This window comes from Sorex fumeus, unplaced genomic scaffold (assembly GCF_029834395.1).
Source record: "Sorex fumeus unplaced genomic scaffold, SorFum_2.1 ptg000122l, whole genome shotgun sequence".
Taxonomy (NCBI): Eukaryota; Metazoa; Chordata; class Mammalia; order Eulipotyphla; family Soricidae; genus Sorex; species Sorex fumeus.
Window position 1 is genome coordinate 30,387,942 of NW_026606179.1, and position 17,733 is coordinate 30,405,674.

The window sequence follows — 17,733 nt, forward strand, 5'->3', positions numbered from 1 at the left end:
ACACTTGAAATGACTGTGTTGTGTGGAGATATGAGAAAGTTGTATAATTATATAATCCAGTATTATGATTTCAAAACAAATGTACAGGGCAAGAGAAAGTATTTTTGGATTATTTCTATCATCTTTGAATGGATTAGATCACAGATCTCCACTGTATAACCTGTTTTCTAGCATCCAAGGCCTACATACTGAGCACATTACAAACTTTATAATCACAAACACTTGAAAAGCACAAAATGGAGCTGAAGAGATAGGTAAGGCAGTTGGTTGCCTTTTCATGTGGTTAACCCTGGTTCAATCATTGATACAGCAAATGGTCCCATCAAGCACCACAAGGAGTGATCCCATAACATAGAGCTAGGACCACCACCAAATGTGACCCCTAAACAAAAATAAAAACAAAATGAAATGTACAGTGCAAAATACTCATAAAGGAGAAAAATATTTTTGACATGCTAATAGCAACAGACCTGGACTCATTTTTGTGGATGACCTTTTTTCCCTTTCATCACAAAAATGGTTAAGCACTAACCAATTCAAACAATTATGCTGCTGCAGGAGATTCTGAAAATGGTGAGTCAGTTCTGGTATCCAGAACTGGTAGTGAAATAAAGGGGAAGTCCACAATAAGGATAAATGATGTTGTAGGTTTAAGAGTACCCATAAAAACACACAAAGTATCTTTCACAAATCAGAATCTTGCTGTGTGTCTCAGGATAGCTACTAAACTAATGGTAGTAGTTAAAGGACTACTAATAGCAGCTAACATCTATTGGGAACTTAGGAGCAAAGCATATTCGGATGAACATTCTCCTATATCCCAAGTAGCTAATCACAAACATTTGAAAAGCAAATGTTTTTGTAATTAACCCTATTTTACACATTAGGGAACTTTATCTCAAGATCACACAGCTGATAAATGGGTTCCAGAGCTTGACTGTCACATAGGTTCTTAGAAGTCTGCTACAATATCCATACTCATAACCACTGGGCTATGAAATAGTAAACTTATTTTTCTTAGAGGAAAACAGTGATTGATCAGCATTTGAACTAAGTATCTTAAAAGCTGTATGAAGCAAAATGTGAAGAGGAAGCAAAACTATCCAGTAAGAGTCCAAACAAGCACTGCCCATTCTTTTGCTATACTTTGGCATACAACTTTGCTACACTACAAAACTAATTACATTGTTTCTACTATACAGATTAAACATAAATATTAATTTGTATTTTAATCACACTTTGAGCTAAAGCACACACATAAGAGTATTTTTATTTGCCAGATATTCTTTTAATGAGAATTATAAAAGACCAAAAACATTTTTTGCAAACTGCCTTTTTTATAACAAATGATTTGCTTTTAATTACAAACACTGTGTAAGATGATGCCTTATTTTTAATTAATACAAGAACAAATTTGAAACATGTGATTTACCCAAGATACTGGGAGTTGGAATACCTGACTATTTTTTTAATAGTATTCCCTAAATTTTCAAAGAGTAAGTTTGAAAGCGTATCTGAACTGGAGGGAAAAAACAGAAAGACAATCTTATTGTTGCTTTGAGTGTCTGGTAATTCTTCCCATATTACCTTTCCTTTATGGAATGTGTATCTTCATAAAATAGCTGAATTTATAATATTCCTATTGAACTGATTAATGGGAAGAAAATATGTACGAAAACGTGTATAAAGTTTGCCATGAACAATTATGCATTATCAAAAAGACACTAACTTTAAAAAGGTACAAAAAAAAGGAAAAAACTGAATTACAGAAAAGAAAGTCAACTTTATTAAATGAAAAACTAGAATTAATAAAAATTAGCAAAAACACACAAAAAAAATACACACAGCAGCACTATGTATTGACTCACAAAGGGGAAAAGCAATGGTCCAAGACCACTCAACATGGCTTGTCAGTTAAAGGGAAGTGTGTGCACATGCACACACTCATACACACACCCACACCTGCACACACACAAATGCACACACGCAGGCACACACACACTCACGCAAAAACAAAACAAAAACCCCAATATTTTCAACATTACACTCAATCTACAACAAACACAAATTCAGAATTATTTTACAATGCTTCCTCTCTTAATACAAAAGATGCCCATCTTGGGTGTATATATATATTTTTTTTCAGTGGTTTACTGTTGACTTATTTTTAAATATATTAGTGTTACTACATGCAACTGTTTCCTGTATTTAACAGCCTTTTTCTCTTATTTACTTTGTGTGTCTAGTTTCTACCTACCAAAAGTTTCAGGTTGGCAGGCAGATGGGTGCCTCTGTGAAACTGAATGCAACAGTTTTAAACATTGGCCAGAAAATGATTGCCATTTCAACACATGGAAATAGTTACATTGATGCCTAAATTGCCGTTTTCTGCAAAAAGCTGTGCAATGCTGGTATCAAAGACTAGGCAGTCGCTATTCATAATGGCTGTTGCAATTCCCTCATGAATAGATCGAGGAGTCGCTTCCCAAGTCAATCGCCGCCTATGACCATTGAGCTCAAGTCGATAAGCAAAATTTTCAGCTTGCTTGCGTGTTCCTATCAGCTGTACAATTGCAAAAAACTGCTGGTGACCATCATATTTTTCCTGTTTCTCCAAAACTAACATGAAGTGAAAGCCAAAACAGGACTGCATCATCACCCAGTCAACAGCACCAGGAAGATTAATGTCTGTAGCAAGGAAAACTATATCCTCTCCCTGTAGGGTTGTAATGGACTTATGCTGATGCATCAGATGGGGCATTACAGCATCCAAAGAGCCTTGCCATTTACAGGAAGCACCAGGGCACGGACAGGAATAAGGCCTAAACTCACAGAGCTCTTCATGGTCTGCTTTTTCTGTGTGTGGCAGAGTTATTTCACATCCAGAGGAGGCATATTTACAAGGGAAAAGTACTGAATTGGCCACTTTCTCCATAGCCAAGTTGCGAATGGATCCCAACGGGCCCCGGCAAGTTGGACAACATGTGAGCTTTGGGCGACAGTTGCTACAAACAAGATGGCCACTCTGACACTGAAGAATGGGTGGTAACACATAGTCAAAGCAGACTGGACACTCAAAAAGACTCGCCAAGTCATTGTTGGATGCAGTTGTGCCAGTCAGAGCAGGCACCCTCTGGGATGGTGTACACTTAGACGTTCCAGTAGGTAATGCTGTTGCAGTTTGACGGCTCATTTCTGTAATTAAAAAAAAAAAAGTGAAAGGAGGCAAGAGAAAAATAAGTACAACTGTTTTATAATTTTGTATGCTAGTAATAACTTTCATACAAAATTTACTTTGAAAATTGATGAAGATACAAAGGCAAATATAAATTATATGAATATTCATATTCAATATTAGGAAGAGTAGTTACAATAAGTGAAATCTCTTTTCAAAATGTTTCAAAACACATTTGAGTTCCCTTTCTTTATAGCATTAGGAATAGTACTTGGATAGACTAGATGGAGTAAATGCTGAAACAAATACAGGACTGTAAGCAACAAATACTGAATAAAGAGCTTAAACTAGGGGCCGGAGAATACAGTGTATGATAGGGTATTTTGCTTTGCATGCAAATAACGCAGGTTCCATCACCAGCATCTCATATGGTCCCCCAAAAGCACTGCCAGGAGTGACTTCTGAGTGCAAGGTCAGGAGTAACCCCTGAGCACCACAGGTAAGGCCCAGAAACAAAAATTGAAATAGATTTGATCTCCATTTTTCCATTCTGAGTCAACTGTTGCTAGATTTACAGTTGCTCCAAAGGGTAACTAGCTATAGATGCTTTAAAGTATTAACCTTGATTATTCACAATACCTACACTCCAGTGGTGGTGTTTTTTTTTTTGGAGGGGTGAGGGGGGTTAAAAGGGGAATGAATAAAACCTGATTCCATCAAGTCTTTCCCCAGAATATTAAAATCAATTATGTAAATCTTGTTTCTTACTGATAAATTCTCCACCTCCACCCTCAAAAGAAAGAGTACAAATTGAAAAACATCCTCACATGTAAACTTTCAGTCTGATTATTTTTAAAAAGTCATTCTTTCTACTTTCATTCCACAACATAAGTTAAATTTAATATGCAAATAGGAAAAGAGTCAGGACAAAATAAAGAGTAGAGACAAAACAACACAAACACACCTGAAAACTGAAGATTGGAGGTAAAAAATTTTTCCTGTACATAGGGTCTACCAGCACTACTAAGACATTCATCACCGTCACAGTATCACAGTCCTCCCGTTGTTCATCGATTTGCTCGAGCGGGCCCAGTAACGTCTCCATTGTGAGACTTGTTACTGTTTGGCATGTTGAATACATCACGAGTAGCTTTCCAGGCTCTGCCGTGCGGGCGAGATACTCTCGGTAGCTTGCCGGGCTCTCCGAGAGGGGCGGAGGAATCGAACTCGGGTCGGCCATGCTGGCTGCGTGCAAGGCAGACGCCCTATCGCTGTGCTATCGCTCCAGCCCTAAGACATTCATCAGCATAGTATTAAACACTATTCAAGAGACAGCTGCAAGAAATTATCAATGTGATTCATAAGAAGAATATTAGGGCAGTATGAACCAATTTATCATCTTTAGTTTCTAAATCACCTGCAGTAGCCCAATCTCCCCCAAGAGATCCTTTGTGCCTTATGGTTATCGCTGCATTTTAGGACACGTTAAAAAAAAGGGGGGGTGGGGTGGGAATTAGCCCTGTCTATACTATTTCATGGTGTGTTATGCTGCTCAGCTAACTAAATGATCAACACAAGACCACAAGTGCATAGTGGTTCCTTGGGCACAAGTCACCACTGTCTTTCAAATCTATAAATCCATAGCAAGAGACAGTACAGGGATTAATACATGTGCCTTCCAATGCAGCTAACCCTAGTTCAATCCCTGTCACTCCATGGCTCCCTGAATATTGTACCAAGGATCACTCCTGAGCACAAAGCCAAGAACACTTTCTAAACATGACCTAGTGTGGCTCCTAAGCACTCTTGAATGAATATTCCGGGATGGTGTTCCAAAAACTTTCTGAAAATTTTGATACTTGGATCCTGCATAGCTGAGTTTGTACCAGGTTTCTTTTGGTAGTAGACAGAGAAGCTGTCACATGGCCCCAATTTTCACTCAGCATTATCACAGCCAAATTAAAAAATTCAAACAACTAATCAAACTAGGAGGCAAACTAAAGTTTGTATTTAACAAAAATACTCAACACTGTGCCCAAGCAAAACAGTTCATATAAAACTCCATTCACATCTTGCCCAAAGAGAAACTGCCCAGAGTCACAGCTCCAAGAGAACATGATAGCGCAGATTTTTCCTGGTAAACTGGTCTGGGCTGAGAACCCTGGGACCTTCTCAGAATGGGGACAGACAGACTGCCCTTTGTGCCTGAAACCACAGCAGCCCACAGCCTTAGCCAACACCCTCCATTTTAGAAATGATCCAGATCCCCAACTGAATCTCATCACACTGCCAAGTCACCAAATCGTTTCCGCTCCATAGCTCCTCATTACCTCAAATTTTCAGAGCACTGTCAGCCTGGTAGGATCACAACAGATCCAATGAGAAAGTTGCATAGAAGACCACCGCTCAATGACACAGTAACAATAACACAGAAGGCTAGCTAGCACTAACCAGCACAGTAAAGCCTCAAATAATGACTTTATAACATCATTATAAGATTCAATAATGACCACAATTGACTCCTTGATCTAAGATTTGATAATTCCATTTACCTTTGATAGTGCCTGCAAGGCTGGGGTGGTGGGAAGGTAATATTGGTGGTGGGATTGGGGTTGGAACATTTAATGCCTGAAACAACTGTACTGTGAACGATTTGATAAATCATGGAGTTACAATAAATATAAATTTTTTAATTCGTTAAAAATGGGAAAAAACAAGAGAAAAAAATGAATTTCCTTCTTGTGAATGGAGGTATTAACAGGTAAATTCCAGAGATAGAGAACCCCACTCCATCTCCAAATAGAAAAGAAATTCCAATGATACAGCTGTCCTACAGCATAGACCAAGCTCTCAAAAGTTTCTGGCAGAAGTCATGATGTTGTCTGAAATTTGATTTTAAATTGAAAAGTACAGATCAAAAGAAACAACAATGCTAGTAAGTCATTCTCTGATCCATTCAGATTTCTCCGGTTAAGCAACTTTACCATTTCACAGTTTAAGCAATACAGTCTCAATGTCTATACCGTATACTTGTCTGCTGGTAAACAGGTTGCAAGATGCCCTCTCAATAGTACCAACGAGGTGGGGAAGACTTCCCAGTCATGAGAAGAAGCTTAGAGCCTTCAACCAAGAAGCAAAAGTAATCTGTAACAGAGACCTCCTCTGAACACTTTTTTTTTTATCTCTAAGCATGCCCAGAGTTACTTTTTCAAGATGTTCCATGCCTCCCAGTCACCCCTCAGAAGTACAAGTTCCAAGGCAGAAAGATAATACACAACCTGGTCCATCCCCAGAGGAGCCCACCCACTAAACCTTCTGGTTCCTCAAATTTGTCTGCATATCTAAAAACAGAAGTCTAAGTTTCCTGCCTGTGTGGACTGGAACACTTAAGTTTGTCTTCCTCAGATTCACAGGCTTATCTCTAGCAGGCTCAATAGGAGAATGGTGCTGTAAAGGTTGCAAGGCAGCTGGAGGTGGTGCCAGCTCAGTGCCAGGAGTTGGTGCAGGGTAAAGCTAGAAAGCCTCACTGAAAAGGACTAAAGCCACAGTGAAAAGGACTCTTTGCAGGGTAATGGCTGAGATGACTGACTAAGTGGGAACTGAAGAACCCCCACAGCAAAACCAGTCAACATCCCCCTCCTCTAAAAGCTTCAGCATTTGCATTTCCACCAGTTTAAGTTCTTGTTGCACCATGCCAGTTCTGCAGGCATAAATGGTTAGATACTAGCAATTTTATATTACTTTGTTGCAGTACAAAGGAAATATATGGTTAAACAATCCTCTCCGCTACATTATACAACCCTATACCCACCATCTACCCACTACCACCAGCAGCAGCTGCCTTGATTTACAGGGTTCATTCAATATCTACCTGCTATCCTATGTCCTCAAATCTAACTCCTTCATTCCACCCCTGACCACACCACTCTGAATCCTCCCCCTTTCCCTTTGAAATGATTGCAGTGAGAGTAAGTAAACACACATAACCAAATTAAACTCCTGCAAAATGAGATTACATTCTCTTCCTGCTCTGGGAAAGCCATTTTAAATGGTCTCATTAAACAGATTAGCTTGCTTTATTTTTAAACGAGCATTACCCTTGTCTCGACAGTCAGTCCTATGCATCAGTGTCAGAAATGCATGTGACAGCTAGAGTGTTCAGAAGTTTAACCTGTTATTACATCACGCTGAGCATCAGGCTAAGGGCAGACTTTAAAAGGCAATCAAGAACTGGGAGTCGGGGAGTGGACCTTTTGCAGTAATTTGTAAATTATCCACTTTAAGTGGAGAATTTTAACTCTAACCACTTCTCCACCCAATTATAATATATTCAATAACCACAACCTCAGTTTAATATTAGGCTACACAAAACAACAGCAGAAAGAAAGGTAATTTAATATAAGCACTTCTGTAGATAAACCTCTTTTATATATATTATATAAATATATTTTATATATATAAAAATATATTTTATATATATATAAACCTATATATAGGCAAAGCCTAGTGAGCTACCTGTGACGTATTCGATATGTGAAAAACAGTAACAAGTCTCACAATGGAGACGTTACTGGTGCCCGTTCGAGCAAATCGATGAACAACGGGAGGACAGTGCTACAGTGCTACGTATACACACACATACCATTATATATGACTTATATTCTGAATAGGTATAAAAGTTCTAAAACAAAATAAATCAGGATGGAACCCAAATGTATAAAAACAAGGCCTCTGGCTCCTCAAAAGAAAAACTGTTTTTTAACAAACTTCCCAAGAACCTTGGAATAGAATCGTGTGGTAAAATCTAAAAACCATTTACCTATTGATAAACTTCTCAGCAAGATATGTCACAGGGTTAAGGGGCATGCCTTGTTATGGTCAGCCCTAGTTCAAATCCTCAGAACCACATCTGGTTCCTCCCAAAGTACTTCCAGGAGTGACCCAGGAGTCATATAAAATGACTGGGTTTAATTCAGTCTTCCTCATTTACTCACTTTATAACTGGGATTTTTTTTCCCCCCATTCCCCACAACTTTGTCTAAATCAGCAATCCCTAAAGTGAACAATTCCCATCCCCATTCATTCATACTCAGTGATGCAACACTCTACTTGTTGTTTCAAAGAAGGTAATTTCTGGGGTCAAGTTATTTGGAGGGATCTCAGGTATGTGTTATTTATATTATAATGATACATATTCCAAAACTTAAATTTGGACTTGAAGAAATAGTGCACTATCTCAGAATGCCCGCCTTGCACATGGTCACAAGTTCAAATTCCTATTGTCACTACATATAACAAAAGCAATCCTGGCAGCTCTGTTGTCCCTGATCAGCAGCACCACAAGCAAATTTCCTGCCACAATGCATCCAGCTGTGAAGACAACTAAAATATAACTGCATTGCCCTCTGCTAGCAGCACAGCTTTAAGGACTTAATTAAAAAAAAAAAAACGAACAAAAATTCTAGGTACATCCAATTTTCAAGCTGAGAATTCTGGGGGTCTTCTGAGTCAGGGTAGGCAACCTTCCACACCTCCATACTTCCAGAAGTCCAGACAGCCACAACCACATCCCATGTCCACAATCATGTGAACTCCACAGATTCATAACTAAGTCTGGGAAGAGATGCATTCCAAGCTGCTAAAATTTATGGGTACACCAGTCTCCTACCCGAAAACTCTGGGGCACTAAGTCCCCTCCCTGCTGAAGCCCGGTCAGCTGCATCACACCCCACAGCTGCCGCCATGCCATTATCCCAACTCCACTGCTTCCCTGCCAAGATACCAAACCAATAAAAATTTCAAGCACACCTGTTTTCAGGCTGAGAATTCTGGGGTCTTCTTGGATGGAGGCAGGCTCCAGCCCCTGCTTTCTGAAGCTCTAGCAGCCACAACCCACAGTCACTGCCATGTAAACTCTGCCCAGTTCTATAGATCCTGGAGATGCTAGAGCGCAGGTGTATATGGCCACATGACACCTCCATATCTCATAATACGTAACAGTAGGAACATACCAAATTAGATGGAGAATTAACCAAAAAGCCAACTAAGCTCAATAAACAAAACTGAGACAGTTGGCACAATGAACAAAAAGGTTAGTAAACCCTGACAAATATTTAATGACCCCATGATGAGATATAACAATTTTCAAATTTTCTTTTACTGTAGCATTTTTATCATTACATTAGCCATTTAGCTGTAACAAACAATATAAATTATTTTGTGCCAGCATGGGGGAGAGGGGTACTGGGAAAATGGGGAATGGGGACATGGTGGAAGTTAGTTCACTGGTGATGAGACTGTTGGAACACTGAATGCCCCAAACAAATGTATTAGAACACTGAATGCCTGGAACAACTGTATTATGAACAGCTTTGTAAATCAGTGTTTGTAAATAATAAAAAGATAAAAAGAATAGATCTGTACTAGCCTAAATTACCAAAGTTCAGATCTTGGAAGTCCAAGAGTTCATCTATTCAAAATTCATGGACAAATGGAAGTGAGAAATTGCAGAAATGGCCCAATTTATTCCCATTAAAAACAATGAAAGCCTCTGAAGGAAACCTGAGACTTAGGTCACATATTTCCTTAGCTATATAGAGACAGGAATCCTCTTAGTAACTCCTGCTGAGAGAAAAAAAAAAGAAAGAAAAATGTTAAATCAAAAATAAGTAACAAAAATGATCTTGGGCAAGGGGTGTGGGTCAGTGGTAAAGTTCATGAATAAGTGGTAACAGGCAGGACCTGATCTGGGATTGATCCCCCTTCTATTCCAAAACTCACCCAGAGAAGTTACCTAATTTATAAAAGGATAAACTAATAATTCCACATAAATAGATTTAAGATGACTGAAACCTAATTTATAAAAGGATAAACAATTCCACATAAATAGATTTAAGATGACTGAACTATGATCATTACAAATTACAATGTAAAAACTAAGTCTTCGCTATATACAAATAATTATACAAATAATAAAAACCTCCTACAAGGAACCCGAGAGCTAGTATAGGATTAAGGCCCTTGCCTTGCTGCAATTAGATGCAGTTCAATCCCTGACATCAACATAGGATCCCCTGAGCATCATCAGAATGATACCTCAGCACAGAGCCAGGAGTGAGCCTCACCCATCACTGGAAATGACCCAAAATTTTTAAAAAGGGGGGGAGGGGGATTATAAGAAAACAGCAGAACTGGGGAAAGAGAAGCCAGCATTTTAAAGCCTGAAGAGTTTTTGCTTGGATCCTCTTATTTTTTAAATGACAGTAATTACAATATAGTGAATGCAGAGTTCACAACCCCAAGAAATGAAGCAATGTAATAAAGCTCTTGCTAAGGTGAGGGAGGATTCAAAACTAGGCAGTAGAGATACTCTCCCCAAGGCAGAACAGGGAAAACAAAGCCCTCCTCTTATCTGGGAAGGGGATGGTGGGGAGAAGATAATGCCAGAGCTTTGAAGGGATGCCTCTCTAAGCATCCAATCAAGGAAGAGTTTCTCATGACTATTAGCTGGATGTGCAGGTAGGACCAAGGATACAATTACTAACCTGTGCATAAAGTCATCATTTATCTCCCACCAAACCCACAGTGCCTTTCTTAAATGTCAACAGAGGAATATTCTTACATTAACCTAATACTGTACTCCAAGCTTTACAATTAGTTCTCTAAAACTAGAGAACAGTTAAACTTAACAAATAATTAAACTTACTTTGTTGAGAGGAATACAAACCATGTCTTTTGTCACCACAATTAACTCTACTAGACATCACAGTTCTGTATCCTAACTCTTTTATACTAGCAATTACTCTGCACTTTAATTTTTATTAGCAATAAAGAATGAAAAGTAATCCTTCAACATGCTAATAGTCTTTCCCTTTCTGACATGTCAAAATAAAGACTAAACAAACTTCAAACCCTGATCAAAATAATCACTTAAATAAACCTACAGTTACGCTAGCTGGTTATTTCTCACAACTTTTATCATAAGTCATATACCACATCTTCCACACACCCCTTTTGGATTCTTACTATGGGTAGATATTTGTTTTGTTTTGTTATCACCACAGTATCTCAAAGTTTTAAAAATATTTAAGTGGGAAGGAGAGATAGTACAAGAGTTAAAGCAAGAACCTGCATAGGGTCAATTCCCAGCTGAGACTGACACATCTGGTCCCCTATGCACTACCAGGAGTAATCCCTGAGCACAGAGTATTGAGCCAGCCCTTGGGCACAGAGTATTGAGCAAACCCTGAGCACTATCAAGTGTGGCTCAAGTGCTCTTCCCTCAAATAAAAAATGTAAGAGATTACATCTGCTGGACCAAAGTGATAATACAGAGGGTAGGGTGCTTGCTTTACACACGGCAAATGTAGGTTCAATCCCCAGAACTCCATGTTACCCTGAACCCTGCCAAGAGTGATCCCTGAGCACTTCCAGGTATGGCCAAAAAATTCAAGAGGGTGGGAAGTGGGGAGGGAGAGAGAAAAAGGAAGAGAGAGGGAGAGGGAGGGCCCAGGAGGGGGAGGGGGAGGGCCCAGGAGGGGGAGGGGGAGGGGGAAGGGAGAGGGTGGAGAGGGAAGGAGGGAGGAAGGGGGGGAGAGAGAGAGAAATTATAAGTTCTTGAAAAAATTGCACAAACCTAGAATTCTAGTCACAATTTACCAGTAGAACATAAATTCTTGAAAAAATTGCAAACCTAGAATTCTAGTCACAATTTACCAGTAGAACATAAATTCTACTGTCATCTGACATTTAATGACATCGATAAAAACTCTAATGGCATTTATTCCTATTCCTTTGCAAGTAACCTTTTCAACCCTTCCCACCCTAACAGAGCTTTTTAGGACTCTTCATCAGAACAAACACAAGGTTACTGTGGTCTTTACAATATTCTCTAATTTTTCCATGCATTCTTTGTCATGTATTTTTTATGCATTAACGATCCTGAATCTTACCATAATCATTTTTCTCCCCTCATAATCCCCAATCTGTTTTGCACTATGTTCTAGGAGAATGGAGTTCTAATGCATGACTTTTGTTTGGAGAAACATTTTTTGGGGGGAAACAAAGCATTTCAAAATGAAATGTTTCAGATCACAGAATTAAAAATATAAGTTTCAGCTATCTAATCAGTGAAGACCTATGGGCAGCAAAGGGAATTCTAGGCAAAGTAAACATCAGATATTTCAGACTTGAAGAACTAAACTAACCCTCTCATTTTCAGAAAAGAAAAATGATTACTGAGAACTCAGAGAAATCACTCAGTGGTTTAGAATGCCTGTCTTGCAAGCCTATAGTTACCAGTTCAAATTTTCAGTACTATCACATGTTTTGAAAACAATCCTCGAATCTGTGCTGTTTAACCTGGCAACTGTCTGTGATGAGCTACTGCAAGCAATTTCTGGTCACACAGTAGCCAGGTGTGTGCAAACACTGCAACTGTAAGGAAGGGGAAAAGTACAAACACCACAGTCAGGAGGAACAGCCCCTACTGAGCATGTGTGAACACTAGCACCAGAACATGTTTGCCCTAACTATAATGTGTGAACTCCTCTACCCCCACTTAACAAGTACATAAATACCACAACTAACTTTCTTTGGCTGGTGAGCCCCATGGTCCAAACATGAAAGCACTGTAACCGGATGTGTGACACTTGGTGAGCACAACAGCTAAACAAACATACAACTATCACTCTCACAGATATGTGAGTTCTGGTTACAGCAACAATATTAACAACAGAGGAAAGCGGGAAGCAGAAAAAATGGAAAAAGAGAAAAATGATACTACGAACTAATTTGCTAAGCGTGATACAATTTAGGTCAAGTTATAATCTAAAAGGAACATAAATTTCTAGATCATTTTTTAAACAGATATACTCTAGATATTTTCAAGTCCAATTTGAAACATTAATATTTCCTAAATTTAAACCTAGTAAGATTCAAAATTAAATGAAACCTGAATTAAACTATCTTTTCCTTTTTCCTCCCACCACAAGAGGGATAGCTAATACAGTTGAGAGAGATCAAAAAACAGAGAAAGACTTACCTAAACACTGAACATAAAGAATGATGTAGAGTGGTTGAAGAGATAATACAGTGGATAGGACACCAGGTTCAATCAGACATCCCATATAATCCCATAAATACTGCCAGTAGTAATTCTTGAGTCCAGAACCAGCTGAGGTGGCCCAAAAAACAACCAACAAACAAAAAAAACCAGAATGATCCACAGCCAGAGATCACTTTATCTAAAAGCCAAAGTCAACAATTTTTTTTTTTTTTGAGAGAGAGAGCAGCCCTCCCACCTGGGGGGAGACTAGTGGGGAGGAGGGGAAGATGGACACAGGACAGGACACACACACAATGTTACGATTGCCCCGCCCCCTCCCGGTGCTGCCAGGAGTAAGCCTTGAGCACTGCAGGGGTGCTTACCCCCTCCCAAAAAATAGAAGCCAGAGCAGCACAGGGGTTAAGGCACTTGCATTGCATGCGGCCAAGCCCAGTTCAATTCCTGGCAGCCTGTCCCTTGTATGAGAACTAAGAGGAGTAACTCCTGAGCTCCACAGGTTGTAGCACCACCTCACCAGAAAACAGAACCCAGGGGCCGGAGCGATAGCATAGCAGGTAGGGCGTTTGTTTGCCTATCACAGTCGACCTGGGTTCGATCCCCGGCATCTCATATGGCCCCCCAAGCACCGCCAGGAGTAATTCCTGAGTGCAGAGCCAGTAATAACCCATGAGCATCGCTGGGTGTGGGGTGTGACCCAAAAAGAAAAAAAAAAAAAACAGAACCCAGTAGTTCTTATGTGGGTTGATGTAAATGATAGTTACTATTATCAGTTAATTCTAAAGGGCAAAAGAGGTAGTGCTTTCCATAGATTCTGGTTCAAATCCTCAGGGCCACACATGATTCTGAGATTACTGCGAGAAGGGATCCCTGAGAAGAGCCCTGAGCACAGGCGGGTATGGCCTAAAAAGTCCCCCATCCCCATCCACTCCCCCAAAAATATCATTTTAAAAATGTTTCTTTTAAATCTACCATTACAGGGGTGGGAGAGTTAGTACAGCAGGCAGGTACTTGCCTTGTACACAACCCACCAGGGTTTGATCCTGGAGAGCCCAAATGGTTGGTTTCCTGAGCACCACCAGTGTTACTGAAAGCAGAGGCAGGAGTAATCCCTGATCATCGTCACGTATCACCCAAAAATGAAACAAACAGAAAAGCTACTATCACCTTTGAGGGGGACGGAGTCTGTCTAGCAATGCAGAAGAATCCAGGGTCCACTCCTACAGATACTACGGCTATCTCTGTGGGCTTGATGGTGGAGAGGATGAAGACAAGTGACACTCAGGTACCAGCGTGCTAGAGACAAGAACTCAAAGCCTACTGCATGAAAAACACATGCTCCAGCACTTTGAATCATTCTACTTCCCAGCCCACCATTACATTTTTAGTCATTTTAAAAACCATTACAGGGGGCAGTGAGCTAGAACAGGAGGTAAAGTACCTTTTTTTGTGTGGCCAACTTCAGTTCACATCCCTGGTACCATATTGGGTCCCCCTTAACACCACCAAGAATCATTCTTGAGAATAGAGCCAGGAATAGTCCCTGAGCATGGCCAGTTATGAAAAATTACAGATTAAAACTCAGTATGAGACCTGAATTAATGCGTTGAGAAAAACAGGCTGAACTCTTTAGAACACTGAATCAGACATTTTTCAGAAACACAATGCCAATGGCCAAGCGAACAAAACAAAAATAAACACCTGAGATCACATCAAATCAAGCAACTCCTGCACTACAAAAATACAAAGACTAGAATAAAGACACCCTACAGACTGGGAGAAAATACTTGCACATAACTCATCTGACAAAGAATTCACATTCACGGTCACAGTCCTCCCGCTGTTCATCGATTTGCTCAAGCGGGCCCAGTAACATCTCCATTGGAGACTTTGTTGTTACTGTGTTTGGCATATCAAATACGTCATGGGGAGCTTGCCAGGCTCTGCCGTGCGGGCGAGATACTCTCAGTAGCTTGCCAGGCTCTCCGAGAGGGGCGGAGGAATAGAACTCGGGTCAGCCATATTGGCTGCGTGCAAGGCAAACGCCCTACCACTGTGCTATTGCTCCAGCCCAACAAAGAATTAATATCCAAAACATATAAAACATTTGTAATACTTAGCCCCCCCCCAAAAAAATGGAAAAAAAAAGGACCCTATCACAAACAGGAAAAAAGGGGGCTGGAATGACAGTACAGTGGTTAAGTGCTTGCCTTGCACATGCAGATGCAAATTTGATCCCTAACACCACAAGGCCCATCAAGCCCACATAGATAACCGTAGTATCTCTAGGACTGGACACTGGATTCCTGTGCACTGCTAGATAGACTCCGTCCCCCTCAAAAGTGATAGTAGCTTTGTTTGATTTTGGGGTGATATCTGGCGATGATCAGGGATTACTCCTGCCTCTGCATTCAGGAATACTGGTAGTGCTCAGGGGACTGACCATATGGGCTGTAGAGGATCAAACCCTGGTGGGCTGTGTACAAGGCAAGTGCCTACCCGCTGTACTAACTCTCCCATCCCTGTAATGGTAGATTTAAAAGAGCATAGCTAGGTGTGGTCAAAAAAAATGGTGGGGAGGGGGCAGAAGAGCTGAAAAGACAATTTCCTCAAAGACACACAGCCAACAGGTACATGAGAAAGTGTTCTTCATCACATCAGGAAAACAAGAATCATATCAGCAATGAAATATTACCTCATACCAATGTGAGACTGGCACACATCAAAAAGAACAGAAACAACCACGGCTGACATAGATAAGGGGCGGGGGGGGAGGGGAGGAGGGTAGAGAATCCTAGACCTGGTAAAAATGTTAACTGTGTGATATTTTGAATGCAGAGACTCCACATTTAATTCTTGGCATTGCATGGTTCCATCAGGAGCGTATCTTAGTATGCCATACCATACCAATCTGGGAGTACTTGTACTGGGTGTGGCCTCCAGAAATAAAATTAAAAAAGAAGTTGAACCACTCTTGAACCACTCTTCAGTTAAACCAGGGCTTGTCTGTTTGCTTGTTTTAGGGAAACATCAGGCATTGCCCTAGAGATAGTTATAGTGCTCAAGTGACATGGGATTCTGATAATCAGGGTCACAGCCAACATTCGGTAGTCTCACCCCAACCCCAGAGAACAGGGTTTCTTAAAATTTTTCATAGCCCATTTCCACCTAAGAAATGCACCATGAGCAAGAAAACACTTTAGATTCATTACACATTTGATTTTGATTAATGTTTGGTTATTATATGTTCAGAAATTCTCTACTGTTGCCACTATTTTTGGAACCCTCACATTCAGATATAAGAGCATGACTATTTTGAGCCATGAACCCCAGTTTAAGAAGTTAGGGTCTACGAAACCATTATTAACCACAATTTAAATCACTGAGCCTTTGAAAAAAAAAAAAAGGCAGCAGATAGGGCCCAAGTCCAGGCCATCATTATCACTTGGCCTGAATTGCTGTACTGCAGTATCAACCTAACAAATCTCCCTTGCCTTCTTCCTCTCCTCTCACCCACGCATCAAAATATATGCTGAGCGCAGCAATAAGAATAACCCAGTTTTTAAGTTTTCAGTTTGGGGACCACACTGCATAGTGCTCAGGGGCTACTCTGGCTCACTATGCCGAGGTCATTCCCAGCAGCACTATATACAAAGCACATACCTCAAACTATCAAACTCTGGGCCCTTCAGTTAAATTTAGTACCAGATAGTGTCATTACTCTGCTCAATGATGTCCCCGCTGGCAATTCTTATGCAGGAAATAGTCAAATCCTGCAGTAGTCTATAATGCGCTATAAATACCATCTATAATGTATAGACACACTTATACAACATATGTAGTTGTATAGTCTGTAATGCTTTATAATATGGCGAGTTATAGATCTACATTATAGATGATGTCTATTACTCTTAGACGTCATCATCCACTTCTTTCCCTCCCTCACCAGCTGCACTAGCCTCCTTGTTCCATAATGCTAGGTTGAACCTTTGCCTTAGAGTAATTTAATCCTGAATATCCACATGACTAATTCACTTTCCCCTCATCTGTATATGGTACCTTCTCAAAGAGGCTTTTCCTGGTCCCTCTATTTAAAGGTGACCCAGCACTCTGCACCCAGTGACCTTCCACACACATTCCTATAATCATTACCCAATCTACCTCTTTTCCTCTTCTGCTTCTCACCATTCTATTTTTCCTCTAATTGTATTATCTTCCAGCAGGACAATTTTACTATTTTTGTTGTTAAAACACCACTGCCAGACCCTCCACACCTACCCCAAGAATCTGAGTAATGATGTATCCTAAACACATAAACAGAGCGTGACCCTCAATAGTAATAACGGTTTTGGAACAGTCAAGTATCAAGAAATTCTTACTAGATGAGTAAGTAAATTAAAAAGACAGCTTTCAACTTCTGAGAATATTCAAAGCAAGAGGCAAATAAGCAATGCTTAAAAAATAGATCACCAATTCCAGAATTCTGTGTTCAACA

The 17,733-nt window shown here is 40.1% G+C and overlaps 1 protein-coding gene across 2 annotated transcripts in view; it reads right to left on the minus strand.

Moving 5' to 3' along the window:
* Positions 1–1,763: 1,763 nt before the first annotated feature.
* Positions 1,764–17,733, minus strand: part of SIAH1 (siah E3 ubiquitin protein ligase 1) — a 33,553-nt gene continuing 17,583 nt past the window's right edge. For both annotated transcript variants that reach the window (XM_056135904.1, XM_056135905.1), the window contains exon 2: positions 1,764–3,195. In XM_056135904.1, coding sequence (XP_055991879.1) covers positions 2,345–3,193 — 849 coding nt within the window. In that variant the 5' untranslated portion in view covers positions 3,194–3,195 and the 3' untranslated portion in view covers positions 1,764–2,344. The remainder of the gene's footprint in view (positions 3,196–17,733) is intronic.